The following is a 27,014-nucleotide window of genomic DNA, read 5'->3' as shown; positions in this document are numbered from 1 at the left end:
GACACTGGGCTGGGGTGAGCACAGAGAGTTCTGAGGGGTTCTCAGCAGCTCGTGTGCGGGCCTCAAGATGGCCTCCTGGCCAGTGTGAACCCAGCTCAGAACTCCCTGTCTGCTCTCCAGGACTCTGCCCTCCCATCCTTCCCTTTCTCCGTAGGCCTGGTCATTTCTGTAGGACCCCGAGCCAGCACCCTTCTTCCTCCAAGGCTCTGGGGCACTGAAGCTAGGATTATCTCTGTGGCTAGCTCACCCTGCCCCCACACCACCCTCCCCCTCCATTATAGCTCTGATCTGGCCTGGTGCTGTAGTTACTTACCTTGTGCATGGTGACCAGGACACACTCTCCTTTGGAATCCCGCTGACAACCACTGCTGGCGTTTGATCTTGCAGTCTGTATCGCGGCTGTAGCTCTGTGCTGAGACTGCGCCTGTGGGTGAGTTTGTGCCCATAGGTGGATTTTCGGATCCTCTGTGTCGCTCAACAGACATGCATGTCCTGCCCTCTGAGGCTAAGAGGCTTTAATGAGCATTGCTGATATACGCCACTGCCGAGCTGAGGCCGAGTGTGATGGAGAGTGGACCTGCCCACTCCTGGGGTCCCTTTCTCACCTGTCTTCCCTGCGTCTTTCCTCAGGCAGGCCAGACCCCCCTGGAGACTGCCCGCTACCACAACAATCCCGAAGTTGCCCTGCTACTCACCAAGGCTCCCCAGGTAGGAGTCACAGCATCTCGCTGATCATGTGGGTCTGCACAGTTGCTGGGGTGCCGCTGGCTGTGATCTGTTGAAGCCAGGTGAAAATGAGTAAGAATTGATGGGCTAAGAAGCGAGGCAGGGCAGCGCGTCTATGTGGCGCCAAGCCCTGCTCGTTACCCAGGGTGCCATTCTCTCGCTGGGATGTGATCTTGCTACCCCGAGCTTCCTGGACTCTCCCTTCTCAGCTGCCCATCGAAGGGAGAAGTTCCAGTTTAAAACACTGTAGGAGAAGGCTGTGGCTGAGGTACGGCTGGTCCCTCCTGTAACACATGGGACAAAGGCCTTGGAGGAGTGAGGGGGCGTTTCCCGGAAATGTAGGTCAGGGGACCATCCTGTCCAGCTAGAACAGTAAATAGCCGCGGGGGGCAGTGAGGTGCAGATTGAGTCTCCCCTCTTGTTAAATGAATCTGGGTACTTTGGTCTTTGCTCTGAAATGATGGCTGATGTCATTGACTGAAGTTGACATTAGGTAACCATAAGGAATTTGTAATTCTGGCACCCTGAAATCACAACTTTTCTCCCTTCGTACTTACATCCTCCCCAGACAGTTTCTCTGTAATTGGGCCTCCCCTTTCCATGCCAGAGCTAAGACAGGACGATGCTCTGTAGTGTTCACCATTACTCGTTCCAGTGGAAGCAATCACTGTTGGGACGGCAGGCTAGTCCAGAGCAAGGCTGGGAACGCTGATCTGTCCAGCTTATTGAGGCTCGGGGTTCATGAGCCTAACTAACCATGCTGCTAGTTCCCGGGCCCAGCATATCACAAGACCCTCCTTTCACTTAATTTTAAAGACACGCTCAAGTGCCTGGCAGCAGCTTCCAGGCTGTCGACGGTTCTTCTCTTTTGTAAGAGGGACCACCCTCTTGCACATGGAGCTGGTGCTACTCAGTGGTGTCTGGACATCCATGCCCGCTGATGTGAGCAGCAGGTGTGAGAAGCTGCTCGAAGTATAATGCCCCGCTGTAGGGAGCATGTGAATCCCGAGGGGATGTGGGTTGTTGACATAAGAATGGCCGTGTCAAGGACCCCGATGCCTCAGACCCGTGGAAGCAGCAGAGCCTGCCCCGGGTGATGATGGAGGGAGGGCAAAGCCAATGAGCCCCCAAGCTGAGAATAGAGGGACTCAAAACCCTCCTGGTCCATGAGTGGGTGCTGAGAGTGTACGCAAAAACTGTCCACCAAAGCTTCTCCCCCACAGATATTTACGATCTGAGCACTGTCCCCCTACAGAGACTGCGCATACTCAGATTAGCTAAACCTGCCACCTTGTCCAGTTGGATATCATAAACCCTGCCCACCTCCCTGTTCAACTGTATAATAAACAGGCTGAGCTTCTAGGGTGTTGCAGCCGCTCCATCAGAGTGAGCACAGCCAAGCCGATCTCAGCTTCGCATGTCTGTGTGGCCATGTGTCTGTGTGCCTGTGTGTTCTTCATGCATTTGTTGCCCCTAGTCAGGGTCCTAGGACCCCATTCCAGCTTTGTGAAATATAGGAAAACGCTGGTCTGTCACAGTCAGAAAGTAGAGAAGGTCAGGAGTTTCGGCAGTTTGATACCCACTCAGCCCTCTCCCCAGTCACATGCCTGTAGGGCAGCAGGTCTTGTGGGGGGCAGAATTCACCAGGCACACAGAGAGCGCTGTGTTTTCAGTCCACCTGGCCGCTGGCTTGCAGAACTCCAGGATCTTCACCTTCGCTCTCTTCCTGAACTGGTCTCCTTTGCATTCCTGTTGAAGCATGGCCTAGGGGCTGGAGAGATGGTCTGGGAGCTGAGAGCAGTGGTTGCTCTTGCAGAAGACCCGGGTCCAGTTCTCAGCACCCACACAGGCGCTTACAGCCATCTGTAACTCCAGTTCCCAGCATCCAGTGCCTTCTTCTGGCCCCTGTGGGCACGGCATGCCTGTGGAGCTCATACGTGACATAATACGTTCTTTGCATCATGTTTTTGTTGTCTGTAGTTCACACACAACCTGCTTTGTCTGTAAAGAAAAATCCTTTCGTTGAAGTCTTTAGTTAAGTATGGTGGCCACAGCAGTACTGAGAAGAGGCCTTTTCCCAAGGCCTCTGGGCCAGCGTTCACAGACTCCTGTAGTCTGGAAAGCGCTGCCGATGTTCTGTTTGGCCCGCGTTACCCTGAGAAAGGCTGTGGGCCTTGCAGTTCTCTTCAGTCAGTGGAGGACACTTGCTGCCGCTGCTTTGTGTCACTTGTCATAGATGACAGCTGTGGTTCACAGATGTGAAGAATTTCAGGCCTGAGGTCAGCTGTGCCGATGTAAGATTCCACACACGGTGAGCAGTGAGCACCGGTCACTTTGTCAGACTTACCGCCGAGTCTGAACTGTCACCAGCAGGCTCTGAGACTTTTATATTCTTACATACATACCGTGGGCCAGAGGTCGAAGGTTCTTGGTGCCTCAGGTCTGTGTGCAGTGGCTAAGGACAGGCAGTGATGGCAGGTACAGCCACCTCCTGTTCCCGGCTGACCCCAGCAGCTCCCTGTTCTTGCATTTGATGAGAAGGAGTCCCGAGCATCCAAAACCATGTGCTAAAACTCCTTGTCCAGTTGCTGCTGGGTCCCTCAATATCACTGTCCCATGCCCTTGTTGGTTCCTCCTGCTTTACGCATTGATAGGGGCAGGTACAGTCCTCCTTCGGGAGCCAGTTAGTCTGAAGGCCGACAGATACACCTCAGTGATGTCAGAATTAAACTGACGGGTTTTTTGCACACACTTTGGTCAAGGGAACTGCAAGGTGGAAAACCAGGCTGTCTGGAGCAGGGCCACCTCCTGACATGCCATTCCTACCCTGGTTTTTACGTAAGTGGCTTTCTCAGGAGTTAGGCTATGCACACCTATCTGGCCGTGCCAGCCTAGCACATAAATGCCTGTTATTATCATCACAGAAGTCTCTTGTGATCAGAGACAATGTACCACCCATTTCTGGGTCCCTTTTGTGCTCAGCACAAGACTAAGGGGGTAGAGGAAGTCCAGAGTTTTCTGTGGCTCCTAGTGTTTCCCACCAGGCTGTGGGTCCTGTGAGGCCAGAGAGCCACGCCCAGGGCACTCTGCCACGTGTTGATGCCTCATTCCTTCATCCCTGCAGCGATGGTGTCTGTCTCTTTCAGATCTTGCGCTTTAGTCGTGGGCGAAGCCTGAGGAAAAGGAGAGAGAGACTCAAGGAAGAGAGGAGGGCGCAGTCTGTGCCCAGAGATGAGGTGGCGCAGAGCAAGGTATAGGGGCCCTGCCACAGACCTCAGCTGCCCGCTTGCCTAGCCCCGCTGCTGCCCTCCTTGACGGGTCCTTCCCACTGCCCCTTCCTTATGTCCCTGTCTGTCCATCATTCCAGATCCTGTGTCCTTGTGTGTATGTGGGGTGAGAGTGCCCTCCAGCCTCCCTGTGTGCCCCGGGTGTCTGTGCCTTTCGTCCCGTAGTGGACACACTCTACTATGCCCTGAATCACGCAGAACTTTGGTTCCGCAGCTGGGGTGTCCATGTTGTGACCTGGGGGCCTTGTTAGTAATGCAGATTCCCAGGACTCAGCTTGGACCTGCTGGAATGGAGCTCTGGGTGGGGGCAACCTTGCCTGTTTGAACAAGCTCTCTAGGTGATTCTGGGCTCCACTAGGGCAGCCTGCTTCCTCGGTTTCTAACTAGAGAATGGAGCAAGGCTACTCCTCTGGCTTCTGCGTGTAAGTCAGAAAAGCATGGCACGGGGCACAGCAGGATTGCACAGTACATAGAATACAAGCTTGACATGGAGATTCACCCCTCAGCAGGTACCACTGTGCATTGGGCAATACGGTATTCTTTGTCAATTTTTTTTGAGGGGACAAGGTCTCACTGTGTAGCCCTGGCTGGTCTGGAACTTGCTAGCTAGACTAAGCTGGCCTTGAACTCCCAGAGATCCGATCCACCTGCCTCTGCTGAGATTAAAGACGTGTGTGAGGTGCCCCGCTCTTTGAGAGTCCTTGGCGGGGACTATGATATAGAGACCTTTTTGGACACACAAGATGTTGTTACTAATCTGGGTGTGGTGCTGCACACCTTTGATCTAAGCCCCGAAGTATGCACCCAAGAGCCCACTTCATTTCATCCAGATAAAAGCCCAGCCAGCCAGAGGCTCTTGCTGAGCCTGGCCACCGTGCAGAAAGCTCTTGTCATTGGCTAATGTCCCTATGACTTCACTATTGGATGGAGTCTTGTAAGCACGAGTTTACCCCGCGGGGGTCAGAGGCCAAAGGGTCAAGTGGAACAATTTGGGGGCTTTTTGTTTGTAGGGAAGTGTCTCAGCAGGAGACACCCCCAGCAGTGAGCAAGCTGTCCCCCAAAAAGAGGAAGCTAGAAGAGATTGCCCATCAGCTTCCCAGGAGCCCAGAAAGGATGACCGGAGGAGAAAGTCAAGGCCAGAGGTGAGGAGCAAGCAGGGGCCGGGTAGGGGGGCACATTTGGGGTGGCCTTGGGGGAGGGTCTGTGGTGACTCACCCAGGCGGGACGCCATGCCTCCGGTTGGCTGTTTGGGAATATGAACATAAGTATGAAATCCACCGGCTTCAGACACTGGAGAGGGCTGTGCACGTGTTTCTGGGTGTGCTGCTCTGAGCTCAGAAGCAAGGTGGGGTTCTTTAGTTTTTCTTTTCGAGACAGGGTTATGCCAGGCAGCATTGCATGGGGTGGGAAATGGCGGCAGGATCACTCCAGCGGGTGTTGCCGGGACTTAGCGGTGGCTCTCCCTCCCCGCAGGTGTCAGCACTATCTGACCCCACCCCAGCAGCAGACCAACAGCCAGGACACCAAAGGAACCCACACAGTCATCACCACCCCAAAAAGAAGAGCAGACATCGATGCTGGTCCCCACCTCCGCCCCATGGGTTCAGGGCGTACCAGCTCTACACACTGTACCGGGGCGAGGACGGCAAAGTGATGCAGGTACCACACAGCTGCAGTGGCCTGCAGATGCCAAGGCTGCTGAAGCCTGTGCCTGGAGGTCGATGGCCACTCAGGGCTTGACTTAGCCAGATGTGAGCCACAAGCCCCTCCCCCCATCCAGATGGTGTAGATGTACCATGCCATGTAGGCCCCAGAAAGCATCAATGCCCGTAGCATTCTGTACCATCCTTAGGGGACTTCCGTCTTGAGGCCCCAGAGGGGGCGGGTTCAAGCCTCTTTAAGATAGGTACTATGCCTTACCCTCTGAATCTTCGTGCCTTTGGACCCAAAGCTCAATCAATGGTATATTCCAAAACTAGCTTGGGGATGAGTTTTGTCCTCTTAGTCTTCCCGTCTCCCCCTGGCATCCTGCGTGGCGTGGCGGTTACCCAAGATGATTTTTGAATAAAGAAGGCCTAATTTGCTAATGTCTACCTCTCTGTCTGTCTGTCCCTCCCCCCCCCCCCGTGTGTGTGTGTGTGTGTGTGTGTGTGTGTAAGAGAGAGAGAGAGAGAATATTTGTGTGTGATAGATTGTGTGTATGTATTTGAGTGCACACTCCTGTGTGTGTACTTGCAGAAGCCAGCGGAGGGTGCTGGGTTCCCTGCTCTATCACTTTACATCTTATTCCTTTGAGACAGGGTCTTTCACTGAAGCTGGAGGCCAGCAAGTCCCAGTGATCCTCCTGTCTCTGCCCCCACAGCTCTGGGATTACAGATGTACATGCCTGGATTTTTCCATGGGGGCACCAATAAAGGGTTGTCGCTGTGAACCTCTAATCCACAAGCTGGAGAACCAGTTGGAGGCGACTGTGGAGGAGATAAAAGCCGAGCTGGGATCGGTGCAGGATAAAGTGAACACAAAGCTGGGACAGATGGAGAGCAAGACCCAGCACCAAGTAAGCCAGTGCTCAGCCTCCCCACAACAGGGGTGAAGGCAGAAGACATTCAGAGATGTTAGGGCTTCCGTGTGGCTCAGCCTGGGGCACAGGAGGAAAGTTAGGGTTATAAAAGCTAGGTGTTCCTGCCAGGCATAGTGGCCCATGCCTGTAATGCCAGCACATAGGAAGCTGAGTCAGGGGGATCACAAATTCCAGGACATCTGGGCAATGGTGAGGCTTTGTCTCCAGGAAGAAAAAGAAAGAGAGAAAGAGAGAAAGAGAGAAAGGAAGGAAGGAAAGGAAGAAAGAAAGAGACACAGACAGACAGAGACACAGAGAGAGACAGAAAGAGACAAGAGAGAGGGAGGGAGGGAGGGAGGGAGGGAGAGAATCTGGGCAATGGTGGTACACACCTTTAATCCCAGCACTTGGGAGGCAGAGGCAGGTGGATCTCTGAGTTCCAGGCCAGGCTGGTCTACAGAGGGAGTTCCAGGACAGCCAAAGGCTACAAAGAGAAAGCCTGTCTCTAAAAACAAAAAACAAAAACAAACAAACAAGACGAAAAAGAAAAAAGGAAGGAAGGAAGGCAGACAATATATTCCCATTATAGAGCATTTTTTTTAAAGAAAGAGAAAAGAAAAACAGACAGCGAGAAAAGCAAATTACCCACAAGCCTCTAGTGATTAAAAAAGAAAAACTATTGATATTCAAATTTATTTTCTTCATCTATGTTCTTCTGAGACTGGGTTTCTGGCGCCAGGCTTGCCTCAGACTCCCTTTGTAGCTAAGGAGGCCTCAGACTTCTGACCTTCCACCTCCCCTGCCCGAAGGCTGGGTTGCAGGTCTGCACATCTGGTCTCACGCGCTGGGTTCTGAACCCAGGGCTTCCTGCGCGTTAAGCAGGCACTTACCGAGTGAGGTACACCACCAGCTCCTTTGTTCAGCTTTTTATCAGGAAAAGCTGAGAGAAGAGGATAAGGAAATAGCAGATGCATTTATACTCATACTGAGAGTCAACCGATTTTCCGTTTTGGTCTTAAGACAAAGTGACACTCTGTGGCCCAGGTTGGTCTTGAACTCTGATCCCCTTCCAAGTGCTGGGGTTGGAAACATGGGCCCCACATCCAGCTTCAGTTCTTAGTCTGCTGCTCTGAGTCGCTCTTACTGCCTCACTGGTCCCTCTTCTCACACTGGGGGAGACTGAGTCGCTATATTACCTGCCATATTACCTCTCAGTAGCTCAGTGTGCCCCCTAGGGATAAGCACAAAATTCATCACATCTAAGAGAATCAACGATAATTACACCATATCCAGTTCATGTTCAGACTCTCTCAGTTGTCCCTAAGTATTTTATTTAGTTGTTTTCCATAGGTTATTTATTTATTTAACCCTTTGAGACAAAGTCTCAAGTAGCCCAGGCTGTCCTCAGACTTATCACGTGGCGGGGATGGGTGGTGCATGCTGCCCACCCAGCTGTTCAGTTTAATCTTAGCGCAGGGTCCTTTGTGCACCTGACTGCTGGGTTCTGTGCTCTCTCTGAGAGGCTCCCAGTCCCTCCCAGCTGTCTGTCTCTTCGGAGCATCCATGCCAGTTGTCGTACAGGACCGGCTGCCCTCTGGATCTCTTCCCTAGTTTCCTCGTGGGTGTTTGAGTTGTATCTTCATCCCTGCACATCCACCAACAGAAAGGCCTGAGGCCGTGGTTCACGGTTCCGAGAGTGTGGTCCCTAGGCGGCAGCAGCAGCGGAGGCTGGCGAGGTGAATTCTTGGGCCTATTCCTGACTCACTGAGTTGAGTTTAATGACCATGACTGGAATTCTGAGTGGATCCCTCAAGCTTGTGAGGAGCAAAACCTCCAAGAGCTGCTGCTAAAGTCTGTGACCAGGGTTCAACACAGTTACGTAGGATCCAATAAATACTGCAAGCATAGTCGTGGTTTGCAGTGTGAACTCCAGACTGCCCTCTACATCCGGGCAGCGTCAGGGTGCTTCACGGAGCTGATGCTAAGGTGGGCCCTTGTTCTCTTCCGCTGTGAAAGTACACTTTCCTGTCACTAACAGGAAATGTGCAGTGAGTAGGATTTTTCACTAAGCTACACTTTAAGGAGACAGATAGAATAATATGTCTGGGGGAAGTGCTCCCCATTGAAGGAATGTGATTCCTAGCACCACCACCTCGGGCTTGCTTCCTCCTCCTTGGAGGCTTTCTTTAGCGCTCAGACCCGCCATGACGATCTCTGGATCCACATGGACCCTTCAGGCAGCCTTCTTTCCCATCCTGCAGTGTGCTTCAAGGTGCAGCGCTGTGTGGGAGGAGGATATTTGCATATCCTTTCCCTCAGTTCTATACCTCACAAGCACGTTCCCGTGTCTTTAGCTGCATAACATTCGTCTAGTAATGCAACATAATTTACTTAAGCACTTATTATTAGATTTTTTCCTACGCTTATGAATAATATTAAGATGAAAGTTTGCATATGTGTTTTTTGGATACTTCTCAGACTTTAAAATGTTTTTACATTTAATTGTGTGTGTGTGTGTGTGTGTGTGTGTGTGTGTGTGTGTGTGTGTGCGCGTGTGCGTGTGCGCGTGCGCGTGCGCGAGTTGGTGGAGGTCAGAGGATAACTAGTCTCTCCTCCCCTGTGAGTCCCAGGGACTGAATTCAGGTTCTCAGTCTTGGTGGCAGATGTCTTTACCTACTGAGTCATCTTGCTGGCCCATTCTCAGACTTGGGCTTAGCATTAGGATAATTTGGTCCAACATTAATGCTCGAGGCTCTTGGTGATGCTGGCAGGTTACCTCCCAGACAGGTGGCACCTATTTATATTCCACCAGGATCTGAGGTTCTGTCTCAAATTCTTGCCATCATTTAATATTTTACTTTTTCAAGTTTGTGTTCAATGGACATTGCTGAACTAACTCTCTCTCTCTCTCTCTGGTGAAGCTGTACTAACACACATTCTCTCTCCCTCTTTCAGACAGTATCTCACTGTGTAACTCTGGTTGGCCTAGAACTTGCTATGTAGACAAGGCTGACCTGGAACTCAGAGAGGCCCTCCTGTCTCTGCCTCCAGTATGCTGGGATAAAGGGTGTACCACCCTGCCCACTGAGGCTGAACATTTTTTCTGACTTACTTACCTCTTGCATTTTGTGGAAAGAATATTTGAAAACTCTTCAGGTCATGATGTATTAGCCAGTCTGTACCCTCAAAGGACTGTGCCAGATAGAAAGCTAGATCCTTAGGGCCTCCTGGTAATGTGGGGAGGATGGCAGATTGGCAGGTCAGTCCTCTTTCCAAGTGTCAAGGACAGGACATGAGCTGACAGTGTTAAGTCAGGTGCCTGGGCCAATGCTGTCACTTTTCAAGAAGCCCTGCACACCTGCTTCTTGGGTGTGGATGTTTCTCCAGTAGACGAGGAGGAGAAGGCATCCTGGAAATAGGGAGAGTAAGCAGTTCCCCACCCCCCCCAAAAAAAAAAAAACAAAACCAAGAGACACAAGAGAGGAGGCTCACCCACCCCTTCTGGAACTGGTACAGCCTCTCTGTGACAGTCCGTGAGCATCACCAGTGAGTCCTTGTGGGTGGCTCCTTCTCGCTTCGTTCTCTGTTTGGGGCCTTGTCGGATCAGTGAGCTTGGTCTAGCATGGGAATTGGGGCCCTACAGGAAATGCTACAAGGCCCCAGAAAGGTCTTTGACTAAATGATGGCCATCACTTGTTCTCTTAAGCAATCTTTGAAATAGCTTCTGGTCCTTTTCCATGCATGCTTTGACTGCCCTTAGTGAAGCGACGGGAAACGCATCCACTGGGGTTTTTAGATAGTTGTTCTTATGATAGCTTTGGCTCTTACGTTCCAGGACCTATCAGAATCCCCCTACATTTGCTTATGCTGTGTATTTCTGTGAACTCGTGATCTATTAAGCACTCGGGACTTATGATGAGGAAAAGGGACAACAGTGATCTTACAGGAAGTGTGTGCAGGAGTTCTGAAAAGCTAGAGTTTCATACTGTGAAACTAGGATGGAAGGAGCCGTTGACGTCGGCTGCCCGTTGTGTGGACGCTCCTCGTGAGTAGAAGCCAGAGTCCATTCTTAGATCATTTCAGCATGCTCTGTCTCCTTGAACCCTAGATGTGTGTTCTGGACAAACTGATGGTGGAGCGCCTGTCGGCAGAGAGAACCGAGTGCCTGAATCGCCTGCAGCGGCATGCAGCCGCCGAGAAGCAGGAGGGGGAGAAACGGCAGGTGAGTCAGCCAGGCCTCCGCTGCCGAGTCGTGCATGTCTACCGCGCTGGTCCAGGTCTAGCAGGTCCGAGAGGCTGAGGGTGTGAAGACCGTTTGCATTCTGCAGCCTGTGGGTTTTGTAGCCCCAGTAAAGTTGTAGCGAAGAGCAGGTAGTCCTGTCGGAGGCTCTTGCTGAGTCTGCTGGAAAGGCCATCTTTGCCAGAGTCAGTTCTGGGATCTGGCTGGTCATCAGTTTCCTCTTCAGGAGTCTACTGCCTTTCCAGGTCAGCAGGAATGGGATGAGGGCCTGTGGGTTGGTGGGAGCAGCCAAACCTGCCTGGTGTGGAAGATGTGCAGGGCCTGTAGGCATGTGAGTGGTCGGTGACTCACAGCCTTGGTTTGGTGAGGTACAACAGTGGGAGGATGAATGATCGCTAACCTTCCGATGTGCCACGTGTAACCTCAAGTGTCATCATTTAAAAGTTCACTCCTGGGGACTCGAGAGTTGGCTTAGTGGTTAAGTGTGTCCTGCTCTCCAGAGGACCCAGCACCCACGCTGGTTTACTCACAACCGTCTGTAATTCCAGCTCCAGGGTACCTCACTCTTCTCCTCTCCAGTGCGACATGCACACGTGTGGCATACATTCACACACACACACACACACACACACACACACACACACACACACACACTTTTATCAAGGGGTGGGGGCAGGGAAAGAGAAGATGGGCATGACAAGGCACATGTGTGGAGCTCAGGACGACTTGAGGAAGTCAGTTCTCTGCTCCTACCATGTGGGTTCTGGGGGCTGAACTGAGATCTTCAGACCTGGCAGCAAGTGTCTTCACCACTGAGCCATCTTACCAGCTTGTAAAGTAAATCTTTTAAGATAAATGTTTAAAGATTATTTTATTTATTTATGTGTGGGGGTGTTTTGTCTGCATCTGTGTCTGTTCATGTGGGTGCCTGGTGCCCTGGGATCCCCTGGGACTGGAGTTAAAGACTGATATCTGGGTGCTGGGAGCCGAACTCAGGTTCTCTAGAAGAGCAGTCTGCTCTAACCACTGAGCCATCTCTCCAGTCCCCCAAAAGTTCATTCTTGAAGCTTTAATTCAGAAGCCTTACCAAATCCAATCTTTTGTGTATTGTTTGTTAATTTAGGTGTCCTTGGTGGACGAATTAAAAGCCTGGTGTATGTTGAAGATCCAGAATCTGGAGCTGAGGCTTTCTGGAGAGTCTCGGACCTGTAGAGCTAAATCCACACCATCTCCTTGTGACTCTTCTCCAGGTGACCCATGCACAGGGAGACCCACTCCCTGTCCTTCCTGATCTGAACATTGTGCATGCACCAGAGCTGCAGCAGACACAGTGAGGTTCAAATGTTAGGAAGTTTCCAGACATGTGAGAGTGAGGAATAAGATAAGGGATACTGACGTGTGTCCTGGTGTATGACCAAAAGCAGCCTGGGAGGAAAGACTATTCGGCTTAATTATCCCAGGTCACACTCCATCAGAGGGAAGTCAGGACAGGAACTCAAAGCAGGAACCTTGAGACAGAGACCATGAAGGAAATGATGCTCAGCTTGCTTTCTTTTCACAGCCCGGGACCACCTGCCCAGGGGTCAGAGGACCCACGGTGGCCGGGCTCTCACATCAACCATTGCTGAAGAAAACTCTCACAGACAGTCTATAGACGATCTGATGGAGGCGTTTCCTCAGTTGAGGTTCCTCTTCCCAGATGACCCTAGCTTATCTCAGATTCACAAAAACCAATGAGCACAATGGGGGTCAGTGGATCCTGAGGATGAGGGTGATGAAGGACCAGCTTTCTTCTGGGCAGGCCTTCCCCATCTTTGGTCCTTCTCAAGGAGCCTTTACCTAACCCTACAACCTTTCTGAAGCAGTGGCCTGTGTCCAGAGCTTGCCCTGGGTGGTAAGACATGCTTTAAATGAAGACTCTTGAGCTTCAATAAGTACACTTGATAATGTTTAAAACTAGCATATGTCCATTTGGTGCAAAATGATGGTTTCATTATATTTACACACACACACACACACACACACACACACACACACACACACACACACACACACGCAGAGCTTGGTAATTGGGTCCTACTGGGGGACTTTGATAGGTCAGAGTGCTTGATATAGCCCTATCTGTCTCCATGGCTTTATCTTTGTACCAGCAATGTTGAGAAACATCTCGAGCCAACGTTTCCTGCGAGGACTAGCTATGAAACTGCTGTAGTGAATAGAACATGGGTTGAGCAGGTCAGGAGTGCTGCATACCTTGCTCTCAACCCTAAAATCACCCCTCTCAAAAAGAGTTGCTGGTGGGGTGTGGTGGCCTATGCCTTTAATCTCAGCATTTAGGAGGCAGAGGCAGGTGGATCTCCATGAGTTCAAGACTACAAAGTGAGACCCTGTCTCAAACAAGCAAAGGTCAAAAAAACAAATTGGTATACAGGCTTGTGTCCCAGAAATGAAGAGCATGGGCACATTCCTCCTCATAGATCAGCACTCTTTCTGTGCTGAGACACTTTGTTGTAAGTTTTGGCATCCTTAGGATCCAGAGACGTCTAGGGCAGACAGCACAGGCTTAAGGAAAGGCCAGAAATCCAGCCTGTATGCTATTTCTGTGGCTAACATAGAATCCAAGAGAGCCCTGATGAACTAAGATAAGAATCCTGGAGATGGGGGGGGGAGGGAGGGAAGGAGGGAAAAAAGGTGAAGGAAAACTCAGAGAAGTGGGTGAGTGGTGCCCGGAAAGGTAGAACAGTGGGTGGGTAGGTGGTGCCTAGGAATGCTGAGCTTCTGAGGGTTCCAGGACCCTCAAGTGAGTGAGACCCCAGTTCTATGGCTAAATCTGGGCATGCTCTGACATTTGTTTCTCCTTTGAAAACAGCTGTAGACCAACCAGCTGCAGGGCCAGCGGGCGCTGCCAACAGCTCCTCCCAGGCTGTGAGGCCCAAGGACAAGGCGGTCAGTGCCACTGCTGCCCAGGGACAACAGCAGGAACAGCTTCCCTCGGACTGCACGGGCTCCCGGCTGAGGAAGGGCAAGGCCCAAGCAGCCTCCTGCCCCTTGACTGGGGCTCCCAAGTGTGATCCGCAGACTGGCTCCTGTGTCAACAAAGGCACTCAAACCAAGAAGTCTGGGAGGAGCGGGCAGACCAAGCATCGGGACCAGCAGCCAGCAGCCAGCAGCCCCTGTGGGCAGCAGCCGTCGGCAGCGGGCAGTGACCTTCGAGATGCCTCGCAAGCCCTGGAGCTAACCCAGTATTTTTTTGAGGCTGTTTCTACCCAGATGGAAAAATGGTATGAACGGAAAATTGAAGAAGCACGAAGCCAGGCCAGTCAGAAAGCCCAGCAGGACGAGGCCACACTGAAGGAGCACATCAGAAGTCTGGAGGAGGAGCTTGCCAAGCTGCGGACCAAGGTGCAGAAGTAACACCTGGACCCCGAGGTGAAGCAATGGGGTTCTTCTTGGGGACAGCGAAGTCCGTGTCCCAGGAGCTGGTGATCAGGCACAAGGTGGAACTGCCTTTGAAAAAGTCACTAATCTATTGTGGACACAGACTTCTGTGCTCTGAAGTTACAAGGACTTCACTAGTCCCACTGAATCCTGGGAAGGAAGCTTGAGGAGGCGCAGGCCTCACTCCTAAGTCTAAACTTCAGGCCAGCTTTATAAAAGGCAAGCCACACCAAGAAGAGAGGGTACGTGCCGAAGTCTAAGATTCAGTGATCTGAAGTATGTCGGAAGCAAAGATTACTCTCTGGGAACTCTCCAAGTGGTCATTCATATCCACATCAACACACCTGCTGTGCCTAGACGGTCCTAGCAGAGCCGGACTCAGCTGCAGGAAGCCCTTTTTCTCCCTTTAACTCTCAAATGCTCATCTTTAACTGGGTGAAAATCAGGTTTTGAGAGGAAATACATTTTAAGGATCTCACTGTCCAGTATGTCTTAAAATAATTTTAAAGGTCATGTAAATAAGGAGTAATATTGCTGACTGGAAATGTTTGTCAAATGAGAAAAGTTTAAACCACTGGTCAGTTACTGTGTTTTTAGCCAAAATAACTGAGCTGATTACTGGAAAAACATTCATGAACCAACTCCAGCCAGTTACCTTAGACTGCCTTTCTGAATTCAAGACTTTTGTTCTGTATTTTGTAAAGAATTAAGGCAATTTCATGGAAGTTTAATTTTGAATTGACTTCTCTCACTGAAGAACATCAAGGTAAATAACTGACTTGACATCAGAATACTGAATATAATGGACCAGACTGAGGCGGTGAAGACATTAGTCAAGACCTTGGATTTCTCTTGCAATCCTTCGGATCATGGATTTTTATCAGTCTCCACATACTCCACATATGCACAGAAATTCAGTCAATTTCCCTAAGCCTAAGAACCTAGTAACTACTGTCCATGACTTGTGACTAAAATGCTGTTCATTGAGCCAAAGAGAAGTGACGGTCTTTCAGTAATAGTATGCACTTAGCCCTTTGTCAAGCCAAGGTTTCGTTTTTCCTTGTAATGACAGTCCAAGGATATAGACGACTCTGTAAAAGTAACAGGGCAGATATTTTGAGTACAGAATCCAGTGAGTCGTTATTTCTTGTGACTGACCTGTCTCTGTCCTCAGCGTCTTGGGAGGTGCAACCCTTTCCCAGTCTCCTTCACTGGGGTCCTGTCTTCAGCTCACTTGCCCCTGAGCCCTGCTGTGACCCGACTGGCAACAAGATGTCACTCACTCCTGTGGGATCACCCTTGTTATCCCCCGGATTATTAGGAACAGCCTAATACTAAGTGAGAGATGAACTCCTGAGCGCAGTGAGTTGTGCTCCAAGCAGTTGTTGTCACTATTAGAATCCTTATTACCTCAAGATACCCTTGTTGAGAAGTGCAGAGATCAACTGTAATTGAACATCAAGTCTAGACCATGATATACCTCCTACCCATCAGAAGCAGGCAGCTTATCACTGTGAATTGGACATTTTTGTCAAGGCATTAAGCATAAAGACCAGGCTATTGAATAAGGCCGGCCAGCCCCTTACACACAGGGTTGACTTCCTAAGTGGTGGTTGGTTTGTTGTTTGGGGTTTACTGTGTACCCCAGACTGGCCTTGAACTCACGATCTTCCTGTCGAAGCCTCCTGAATTCTGGGGTTAAAGGAGTGAGCACCCTGGCCAACCCCATTTTGTTTGTAACACTGACGTTAGGTTTGTCGCAACTGTCCCTTCGCATTAGGAAACACCGCAGAGCTGGCGTGTATTTCCGCCTGTGCCACGTGCTGAAACAAGCCAATAGCCCAGCTGCACTTCACAAATAACTGGTTATACCACATACTCGTGCAGGTCATGTTTCAAAGTGAGGCCTAAAACGTGTCAACAGCTGTGGGGGAACGTTATAAAACAGTCAAGTTGTGCATTAATGTCCTTTTAAAAAAGGAGTAACTGTTAGCACATCCATTGCACTGTAGTAAATATCTGTGATGGATGAATGTGTTAGCATCACTTTGATTTGGAGAGTCCGAAACACAAGGTTTTCATATGTGGACCTTTTTTTGTTGTGTGTGAAAGGCATGTTGTCTAATGTTTTTGTCACCTTGAACTTGTGTTCTCTGTAAGCATTAAACATTGTTTCCAGTTCTGCTGGTACTCTCCTCCTTATTGACACCCCTTTGTTCTGCTGTCTGCTCTCAAGACCTCCAGAAAGAGCCTGCCTGCATCCAGCCACTTAGAGCAAATGCAGCTAGTTGAAAGTCAACATCAGGTGTCTCACATCAACACTAAGTGGGTGAAATCTGTTTCCGTGGGGAACCCTTTCATGTTGTTAACGCAAGCATATTAACTCCATAAGGTACAGGATAGGATAACACCCTGAAAAAATACAGGAATGAAGTGATTTTTCAGTAAACACAAATGGAAAATGATGAAAAAAGCTTATTTTAAGTGTGTGTGTGTGTGTGTGTGTGTGTGTGTGTGTGAGAGAGAGAGAGAGAGAGAGAGAGAGAGAGAGAGAGAGAGAAAACAGACAAGAGAGAGAGAAAACAGACAAGAGAGAGAGAGAGAGAGAGAGAGAGAGAGAGAGAGAGAACATGAGCCCAGTGCCTCCTTGGCTCTGGATCCCCCGAGCTGGAGTAACAGGCAGTTGTGAGCTGCCCCAAGTGGGTGCTGGGACCTCACCTCTGGTCCTCTTCAAGAGTAGTATGTTCTTAACTGTTGAGACATTTCTCCAACTCCATAAAATTCTAAATTTAATGTGAATATAATTTCTTAAAATCTTGTGATTTCTGATTTGTTAGGGTGACTTTTTTATTTTTTTTTTTAATCTCTTTGGGCCTGATTATATAATCCTTTTCTTTTCCCAGGCAGATATGGGCTGCTTCCGTTTGGAATGGCCTTCTCCTTATTCTGGTTTGTGTCTCCCAAGAGTACTTGGTGTAACTGCTGTTCAAGCTTCTGCTTTCCTCAGTCACCCGCAGCAGACTGTTCTGGCATATCCACAGCAATGCGGTGTCATGAGTTAATGTGCAGCCTGATGGCACCTTTTAAAGGGGAGAAATGATACAGAGCAAACTGTTAAAAACTGGCCTTAGCCACCGATCTGTTACAAAACTTTTGTGTAAAATCTTCCATTTGTTAATTTCTCTCTTTTGAGACAGGGTTTCAACTATGCAGATCTGGCTGGCCTTGAACTCAGAGGCCTGTCTGCCTCTGCATCCTGAGTGCTGGGATTAAAGGTGTGCCTTTACAACAGGATTGTTGTTGGTTCACATGCATAAAGCCAGTTATCAAAACATCTTAAATTCTAGGACAAGTTTGAGTTTGACATTCAAACAGATCACTTTGCAGGATATGCTCAGAACAGTAATAGGTTGTACAATCCTGAGTCCAGATAAACTGGATTCATGAGGAGAACTTCACCAGCAGTTCCAGCTGGCCAACATCTTCACTGTGGTCCTGTACCCAAGGAAAACATTGCTGAACGAACCTCATGACCCATGTTCAATTCCCAGCACCCACATGGCAGCTCACAACTGTCTATAACTACAGCTCCAAGGGATCCACACCCTCACACAGACATGCAGGCAGGCAAAACATCAATGCACATAAAATACATCATTTAAAAAACAAAACAAAAAATGCCAAACAAGACTTGGCCTCTAAACCAGAGGGTCTAATCAAAGCACCTAAGTGAGCAAAGTAGAACTGTCTCTCAGAGATGAAGGGAAAGCTGGGTGTTGCATTAACTTTTCCCATTGAAAGCAATCCCATCCTAAGTGTTTTACCTGTTATAAAAATAATTGGGCAGAGTGTGGTAGCACACACCTAGCACTTGGCAGAGGCAGGAAGATCTCTGAGTTCATGGCCAGCCAGAGCTACATAGTAAGCTCAAAACAAAACAAACAAAATTGAACCCCAGCTTGCCTTAGGGCTCTTAACAGCTGTATGTGCTTTTAAAGAATTCTCTATACACTAGTTAACCATCACCATCCACATCTCATGATTGTTGTTTAGTTTCAAGATCCTAGACCTACTCAGAGTCTATAATTGAATCTGAATGTCAGCCAGACTACACAATGTAGCTGGAAGTTTCTAGGTCTCACCTGGCTCTGTGGTCCCACAGCTCGGAAGCTTAAATTAATTGCAAACTGTATGGCCTATGCCTTCAGCCTTTGCTAGCTAGCTCTTTCCTCTTAAATGAACCCATTCCTATTAATCTATATGTTGCCATGTTGCCGTGGCGTTACCAGTCTGCTGCCATCTTGTTCCTCCTTGAGCATTGGCTCACATCTCTCGACTCTTGCCCTTCTTCTCTCTGTACCTTGCTTGGATTTGCCGCCTGGCTGTAAGCTTTCTTGCCATAGGCCAAAACAGCTTTATTTATTATCCAATGAGAGCCACACATATTCACAGCCTACAGAAAGACATCCCACAGCAATACAAGGGAATACTTAAATTCCTCTCCCTTCAAGACTGTTCACAGAAAGCATGGTGGCTCACATCTACAACGCTGGCACTTAGAAGGTGGAGGATGGAGGATTAGGACAGGAGGCCTGGTTTCAAAAACAAAAAACTCAAAACTTGTTCACAAATGCTCCTTAGGTGTTTTTGCAGAGGCGGTGTATTTGAAAAACAAACAAGATTGGCTTATAAAAACATGCTGAATTCGATCACTCTCATGCAGAACTGTGCATGGGACCCTAAGGCTCCAGGAGGTGGTGCTGTGCAGGGGAATACAGGTCAAGCACAGTTTGCAACACCTTTCCAGGCATCCAGTACAGGACACTAGTCAGGTTCCCAATCTGGCATCTGTATTCAGTTGATGGGGCATGGACTTCTGCTTCCAGGATAACTTCAGACTCTTCAACAAGCTTCCACTTCCACGTATTTCACTAAATGGTGTAAAAACTTTATCTCTAGTGTCCTGATGCCAACTTTGTGATGTATTTCTTTTTCCCAATTTTTGAAGAAAGTGCAGTGTATCAAGCATCTTTCTTGATGATTCAGTGTTCCACAAGGATGTTGGGTGCCGGAGCTGAGGAACTGCCCAGTCTTCCCTCCTCTTTTTGGTGTTTCAATGATCTCATCTCTTTAACAGCTTGAGACAGAGTGGTCACGACATACCATACTTTTACAGTCTAAAGGTGGTACAGTAAAATCCACACATACCCTGTATCTTGTCATTAAAAACTGTTTATTGAAAAAGGCACAAAGCTCTCCTGTTTCTAACCAAAAACATTTATCTCCCTGGACTGTAAACCTTACCTTCAAAGCAGGAGAACTACAGATCTGACTCTAGCTGATTTAAAATTTGGACACAATTGTGTCTGCTATAAACATTTTCATTAGAGTGTTTCCTGTAGCAAATGGAGAAATGTACACTGTGAATTACAAGGCATCCCCCAGTTTTATACTAAGGGTGTCTGTGAACTTGATCACATTCTCTCACTCAAATAGATGTCAGTATATTCTTAGAATGTTCAGAATTGTAAAGCCGACACACTCTAACTCTGTTATCCTCTGAGTCCCTCCAAGCAGCTCTGTCCTATCCACAGCCTAAGGCAGTACCCACTGCAAGCAGAAGCAGAGGCAGAGGCATTATAGTTAGTTCCTCTAACTTAACAGTGTTATCAAGGTTACCCATGGGGAGCATGAGGCAGTTCTTCACTCATTTTTATTGCAAATAATATTTTATTGTACAACACACTACATTTGATATACCCAAGTACCAGTTAATGGATATTCTGAATCCAGTATCTGGTTATCATGAAGAATGCTGAACTCATGTAGTCATGGTTGCACACACCTTTAATCCAAGCACTCAAGAGGCAGAGGCAGGTGGATCTCCGGGTTTGAAGCCAGCCTGGCCTACAAAGTGAAAACCTATCTCAAAAACAAAAACAAACTCTGTATACACTTTCTATAGGCATGGCTTCAGTTTCAGTTCTCTTGGTTAAAGCCAAGACTTGCTGAAATTTGAAGTAATTCTGTGTCACTTTTTTTTTTTTTTTTTTGGTTTTTGTTTATGTGCCACAGTGCCTGTGTGGAGGTCAGAGGGCAACTTTCTGTGGTGGTTTCTCCTTCCACCATGTGGGTCCCAGGAGTCAAACTCAGGTTCTTGGCCTTGGACCTATTTGTTACAACCCCATCTTGTTACCTTTTCAAGACCTAATAGTCTGTTTTCCAAAGTGGCTGCTGATAGGCTACCTTCACCTGAGCAATGCATGGTTCCAAGCTTCCATCTTCACATCAGTTCACTTTGTAATCGCAGCCACCGCAGTGGACATGTTAACGCCTTGATGAGCATTCGTGATTAGTGTGATCATCTTTCCATGTGTTACAGGTGCTTTGTGACGGTAGCTTTGAGCCTGTGCAAAAGGCATGGGATCTGAAAACCTTTCAGTTAAGATTTTGCTAAAGCCAATGTCCTTTCTAATTCCTTTAGTTGCATGTTGCCTTGAGTAATCATCATACGGATTGTATCCTGTAGAAGAAAGGGGAGACTAGTCACTGCTTTTACCAGGTTAACCATGGCACGGTTCTAGCATTTTATCTGCTACATTCAAGAACCAACAACGGCTGGTGACAGGTGGCAGCTCTCCATGCCCAAGGCTCTACATTCAGTCCCTACACAAAGGCACCCCCAACAAGAAACCAATAGTGGGAAGTGCATGCCAGACGCTTGGCAACACATGCAAAGCCAGCTGCTGCTGCTGCACAACACATTTAAAATACCAGGGGGGATTCAGCAGTGATCAAAACGAGCCACCTCAGTGGCTTACTCCAAGATGTTCGCTAAACTTCACAAGTTCAACAACACAACAGGACAAAGGAGGCGGCCTCAGGAGGGTCTCGCTCTCACCTCTTCCGTGGCACTTTTGTTTCTTTTGAATTCTTCCCTGGCCCAGTCCTGAAGGTACTTTCGGTCAGCCTCGCTTGGAACTTGCCTAATGGCTCGCAAAATCTTTCTGTAGAGGAGGAGGACTTGTTGCCTTCTCATGAACTGCTCGGGGGAAGGAGAAATGCAAATTACAACTGAATCCCCGCCGGCTCCACCTCAGCACACAAACTGTAGCCACAGGCGTCCCTTTGGTCCTCAAACAGAACAAGACAAAAATCAACGTCCATGCCGGCGGTCTGCTTGGGGAGTGCACACCCCCCGCCCTCGGGATGCTGAGGCTGCGAGCCGAGCGAGGCTCCCCGGGGCTGTGGCGAGCCAGGTCTCGTGGAGAGTGCCTCCAAAGACCCCGGGACAACCCCACGCGAGCCGAGCTACGACCGCGGGCCCCGCTCAAGGCGGGCCGGGGGCCTGCGGGGCCGGGAGAACCCCGGGTACCTGCTTCAGGGTCAGCGCCGTGGGAGGCAAGCGAGAGGACGCCATGCCGCCTACCGAGGCAGCCGCCTGGTGCGCAAGAGCGGAAGTGGAGGGAGCCTGGGACCACAGGACCACGGAAGCGGAAGTAGGAGGCGGGCGAGCCCGGTTCCTAGGAGGCCGACGCTTGAGTCTTGAGTTTCTGCTGGGGGCTTCCCCAGCTGGAACGCCGCGAGGAGCTTGTCACCTAGGAGCTTAAGCTTTCCACCGGAGGGGAGAAGCTGTGCGCTTTCTGAGCACCCTTGATGTGTAACTGCGAAGACTGACCTTTAAAGTAGCCATTTGACCTTGCATCCTGCACGCTTTTATTTCCTCTGAGCTTTACCCTGCAGCCGGTAGTCACCGCGATCGCTGCGGTTCCGTGCTCTTTCCCTACTCATGGGGCCTCTGGCTTTTTTTTTTTTTTTTTGTCCCCGACAACACACACCTCGCTGTGTGTCATATGTAACTACTCAGAACAGCTCCAGATGCCTGTAACTCTAATTCTCAGTGTTTACTTTCACAGGCATCATGAGTAATGCTTAACGCCGTGTGCTTTTTCAATTTTTCTCTATTGTGGGAGCTTGAGGATAAACTCGAGTAATCAGGGTTGGTGGGAAGTACCTTGACTGTCTGCGCCCTTTCAGTGGCCCTTGGTAATTTCTTTATACATTATACTCTACATTAACGTGTTTGTTCTTTTGAGACTTTACAGTTTCATCTTCGACTCTCAGCTGTTGTAAAATTGTATTGTACTGATCAGTTCTCTTTAAATATTTTTACTCCGTCTAAAAGTTATTTTTATTTATGGCGTAATATGGATCTAAGTTCTTTTCCCACCACTAGACTGAAAATTCAAAATCATTATGCAATCCATAACTTTCCCTGGTCATTGTGGTAATCTTTTTGACCAGAGGGTCTTTTAGGGCTGAATCTGCTCAGGTTTGTTTTAATCTTAAACTAGTATTATGTTCTATAAATTATCTTTTTTTTTTTTTTTTTTTTTGTGGATGGGAGGAGGAGCCAAGGAATGCTACAAAATCATCATAAGCTCTGCAGCTCTGCTCAGAGGAAAGGTTTCCCAAGTGCAAGTGTAACACATCTGCTCTGGCCAGCGGAGTTTTACCGCACTGCCCAGGTCCAGCCAAGTGTTAGAGCTCTGCTCTGCTCTGCTGGGGGAGAGTTTCCCCAGTGAAAGTCTTAGAGTTCATCCTCACTCCAGCTCCCTCAAAAGCTGTTATAGCTGGCCTCTGCTCTGGGGACAGCGTCACACTGCACTACAGACCTCACTTGAGATTTATTGGAGGGGGAAAATCCAGCAGGGGGGCTGCCTCTAAGATGAGACACAACAAACTCCACAGAATGCAGAGCTTATATAGTGTTTCTTGCAGGGAGGGGAACCTTTTCTGGGGTTGCTTGGGATCGGTGGAGTTTTGTGGCCTGATTCTGGGGCAAGCTCAGCGATGGGTGGGATTTCAAGTCCTTTGGCCCTGGTCTTGGGGTCAAGTCAGGGTCAGGGTGTTTTTCCTGGCCCTTTTACCCTACAGGGTGTCTGGCAGATCCAGTAGTTTCTTGTTAGACTATTTTATTATTGTTATCTATAACCCTCGGAAAGGTACTGAGCTGTTTCCGCATCACCTGGCAATATTTATTGGAATTCTGAATTAGTGCTGGGTCTATAAATTGGGCGCCGAGAACAGGTATTCTGTACATTCTTTTCCTCTACAAACACGGATGCTAGCCACAGGCCGTTGTCATAGGGACATAAATTTCTTGGCTCAGAGATTTATGTTTTGGATAGGAAAGCTTGTAAGGTCAATGCAGTGTCACTAAATTGACTGAAAGTAGGCCCTTCCTCTTATAAATTCTCAGTGCCGAAGCTCAGGGTACAGGATTTTTAAAAAACCATAAAACCACAGTGACATCATTGTCAGGTGTAGGTCAGGGGACCTGGTCACATTTGTTTTGACTATACAATCAGCAGATGTTTTGGTTATTATATCTGAGCCATGGAAAGCCCTGAACATGCTGCCAAGGTGGATGTGACTGTTCACGGGGTTAAGGAATTGGAAAGGTTCCTGAGCAGACACAAGATGGAGTCAGCGTGAAGGCGTTACCTCGGTCACTTCATTCCTCTTCTTAGTGAAGAATAGAGATCAAATAGAAACCTTTGATTTCTGTGAGAGGGCAGGTGCTAGCTCCTCAGGATCATTAGACAGAGGAGGAGGAGGATATAAGGGCCCATGGGCCTGTGAGTAAGGTGTGGATTCCAATCAAACAAGCTATGGAACCAGAGATGATTGGTCCTCTCAAATCTATCATTTTTAAGGGCCAACTGCTATTTGGACACAGTTAGGAGTAACTCAATACATAAATCAGGTAATTTTTGTTGTTTTTGTTTTTTTTACAAAGCTATTACTTTTAGATACAGCCATTGGGACTAGGCCCACAGGAAACATTATGGCCAATATTACCAGGAGTCCAAAGAGAGGAAGGGGGATCGTGACCCCATCTCCATGTCCCTTGCCGGATTCCTTAGTTTCGGCTGTGTGTACCCATTGGCTTCCAGCTTTATAGCCAGAGCAGGGCTGGAGCTGGTTCCCGTGGTGTCTGGAAGGTGAGGCTGGTTTGGGTGGATTTTCAGAGTCTGGGCTTCTTCCTTCTCAGTGTGGTTTTCTTTACCTGGGAGCCACAGAATGATACTTGTCACTTAAGTGTTTAGCCTGGTGTGCTGACTGGCTCTGGCACAGTCTCTGTCTTAATATTATTTAAAACTCTGTTGGGAACTTTATACAGAATCAAGTCATTACCTCTCAGCCTTGGGATGAGTTTTTTCTCCTACAAGGAGAATTGGAAGCCAGGGTAAAGGGTATGGCCACCTGAACTAGCATGCAAGTCCCATAATAGTCAGGTGGCAGGCTGAGGCACATGGTTCCCATTGTGTCAGTTTGGGAGACATCGAGTGCAGAGTAATTTACCTCTGTTGTTCCAGACATTTAGGATACGGGCAAAAGAGCCCATCCCCCTGTCACACGAGTGTGGGATTAAAGGCATGTGCCACCATGCCTGGATTTTTTTTTTCTTTCTGTTTTTGTTTTTGTTAAATTTCATTTCCTTTAAGAGTTGAACCCAAGCCGGGCATTGGTGGCGCACGCCTTTAATCCCAGCACTCGGAAGGCAGAGCCAGGCAGATCTCTGTGAGTTTGAGGCCAGCCTGGGCTACCAAGTGAGCTCCAGGAAAGGCGCAAAGCTACACAGAGAAACCCTGTCTCGGAAAAAACAAAACAAAACAAAAACCCATGCTAGATCCAGTTCTCTCTGTTGCCTGCAGATCATTAGGATGCAGAACTCTGAGTTACTTTCCAGCACCAGGTCTACCTGCGAACCACTATGCTCCCTGCCAAGATGATCATGGACCAAGCTTCTGAGACTGTAAGCAAGCCCCCAATTAAATACTTTCTTTGATAAAAATTGTCTTGGTCATGGTGTCTCTTCACAGCCTTAGAACAGTGACAAGAACATGGCATACTGTCACAAATTAAGATTACCTGTACACAGACTTTTAACTATCAATCTTTTCTGTTCCAAGTTTGTTGGTTTGTTTTGGTTTTTTGGTTTGGGAGACAGGGTTTCTCTGTGTAGCCCTAGCTGTCCTGGAACTCTCTCTGTAGATCAGGCTGGCCTCGAATTCAGAGATCCACCTGCCCGTGCTGGGATTTGTTGCAGTTTTAAGCAGATTTTTTTTTCTTGGAATTTTACAGCCCCCCAACCCCCCAACACCTTCCTCAGGCTGCCATGGTCTTAAAAGATCCTGAAAGTTTGCATTTCAGCAAAAGCTTTAAAAGAGAGGGAAGTACTCACAGAGCTAAACCACCTGCAATTACATAAACATCTTTTAACCTCTTAGCTGTTTTTATGTGCACAAGGCTCCTCCTACCCCTCCAAGTCAGGGAGCAGCTCTGTTTTGAAAGACGCGCATGCGCCGCAACATACCCAAAAGATGTTTGTTTCTCTATATACTGAAAAGTAGAAACAAAAGCAAGCAGCCCCAGGCTTGGTGGTGTAGAAACAAAGACAGAACACAGACCCAGGGCAAGAGAATCCCAAGCACACAGCCGGTGAGACTTTATGGGCAGACCCCAGTCATACAGCAGGAACTGAGCTGACTGGGTTTGGGCTCTCAGCAAAACTGTGTGCAGGAGCTGAAGGATGGGGATGAGAGGGTTGCGTTCAGGCTGAGGGGTGGAGAGCTGGGAGAGCAGAGGAAGAAAAGGCTGGGAAGGAGGGACCAAGTGAGGAGAGGCATGGAGCCTGGGAGGGAAAGGAAGAGGCGGCCAGGGAGATCTCAGACAAAAGACAAACAGGATCTGAAGCCAGTTTCCTGGAACCATCAATATAATCCTGAAAAGGAATTAGCACAACTCCTGGACCAAAGGAGACAAGGGCAGCAGATCGCTCCCTAAAAGGTGAAGCACATACCCCAGGTTGGCTTCTGGTCACCACTAAGTCAAAGTGAGCTTGGAGAACAGACCAGCTCTCTTTCCCTGAGACAGAACCAAAGGAGACTAGACAGAAACACTAATAACAAAAAACGCTACCCTCTGGGCAGAAATCTGTCCAGAATGCATCCAGTCACTTACAGTCTGGCCAGCCAGCCATTTAAAACCCAGGTCTCCCAAACACTCGTGGAAGGCAGAATCAGAATCCTAGGTCCTCTACTGGTGTCCCAATATCGTGTGAGAGGACAAGGGTCGGCTTCTTGTCAGGGGTTTCCTACCCAGACCTTAAGAGGGCTCCTCAGGAGGCCTGGCCTTCTTAGACCTTAAGGCTCCTTAGGAAGCCTGGCCTTCTCCACCAGAACTGAATTCAAACACACTTAATTCAGAACCAGAAGGACTCAATCTATTTTGTCCGGGAGTACAGCGGACATTACAGCTGTCTCTGGACTCAGTGCGAGGCACGGAATGTCTTCAGCCCAACTCCCACCCCTACATCCTTCCTCCCTAGCTGGGAAGGTCTGGAGTGAGGCTAAGTCCTGTGGGGAGGGGGCAATTTCCCTGGGGCTTCTCAAGTTCAGATGAGAAAGTTACAGACTCACACACATAATAAGGCCAAATTTAGAGTCCTTCATTAGCCAAGGACCAAGGACAGGCCCTTGCCCCACAGAGGCTCTGAGCACGGAAGCTCAGGGTACAGCATTTCTAAAGACAAAACCCATGACATTATTGTCAGTCAAGGGAACCAGGTTTTGGCTATACATTCAGCAGGTATTTTGTTCATTCATCTGGTCAGAGGAAATTCCTCAGTGCGCTGCCAAGGTGGATGGGACCGTTTAGTGGGCAAGATGGCATTACTTGAGTCGCTTCAGGAAGG

At 48.8% G+C, this 27,014-nt stretch overlaps 2 protein-coding genes across 6 annotated transcripts in view; one reads left to right on the top strand and one right to left on the bottom strand.

The window, feature by feature from the left end:
• Ankrd6 (ankyrin repeat domain 6) overlaps positions 1-16,433 on the top strand; it is a 157,198-nt gene extending 140,765 nt beyond the window's left edge. For all 5 annotated transcript variants that reach the window (XM_037202483.1, XM_037202484.1, XM_028872755.2 and 2 more), the window contains 8 exons: positions 631-708; positions 3,873-3,977; positions 5,024-5,155; positions 5,487-5,672; positions 6,418-6,570; positions 10,682-10,795; positions 11,937-12,063; positions 13,683-16,433. In XM_037202483.1, coding sequence (XP_037058378.1) covers positions 631-708; positions 3,873-3,977; positions 5,024-5,155; positions 5,487-5,672; positions 6,418-6,570; positions 10,682-10,795; positions 11,937-12,063; positions 13,683-14,227 — 1,440 coding nt within the window. In that variant the 3' untranslated portion in view covers positions 14,228-16,433. The remainder of the gene's footprint in view (positions 1-630; positions 709-3,872; positions 3,978-5,023; positions 5,156-5,486; positions 5,673-6,417; positions 6,571-10,681; positions 10,796-11,936; positions 12,064-13,682) is intronic.
• Positions 16,434-18,656: 2,223 nt separating this feature from the next.
• On the bottom strand, positions 18,657-21,725 carry Lyrm2 (LYR motif containing 2). The gene is made up of 3 exons (XM_028872752.2): positions 21,627-21,725; positions 21,153-21,293; positions 18,657-20,774 (listed from the first exon to the last, which is right to left on the bottom strand). Exons 1-3 carry the CDS (start codon positions 21,669-21,671, stop codon positions 20,694-20,696), a joined length of 267 nt encoding a protein of 88 aa, XP_028728585.1. The 5' UTR covers positions 21,672-21,725; the 3' UTR covers positions 18,657-20,693.
• Between the last annotated feature and the right edge of the window lie 5,289 nt (positions 21,726-27,014).

The sequence above is a fragment of the Peromyscus leucopus genome, chromosome 2, assembly GCF_004664715.2.
Source record: "Peromyscus leucopus breed LL Stock chromosome 2, UCI_PerLeu_2.1, whole genome shotgun sequence".
In the NCBI taxonomy this organism is placed as follows: domain Eukaryota; kingdom Metazoa; phylum Chordata; class Mammalia; order Rodentia; family Cricetidae; genus Peromyscus; species Peromyscus leucopus.
The sequence above is the reverse complement of the archived record's forward strand: the minus strand, read 5'-3'. Positions and strand labels throughout refer to the sequence as shown.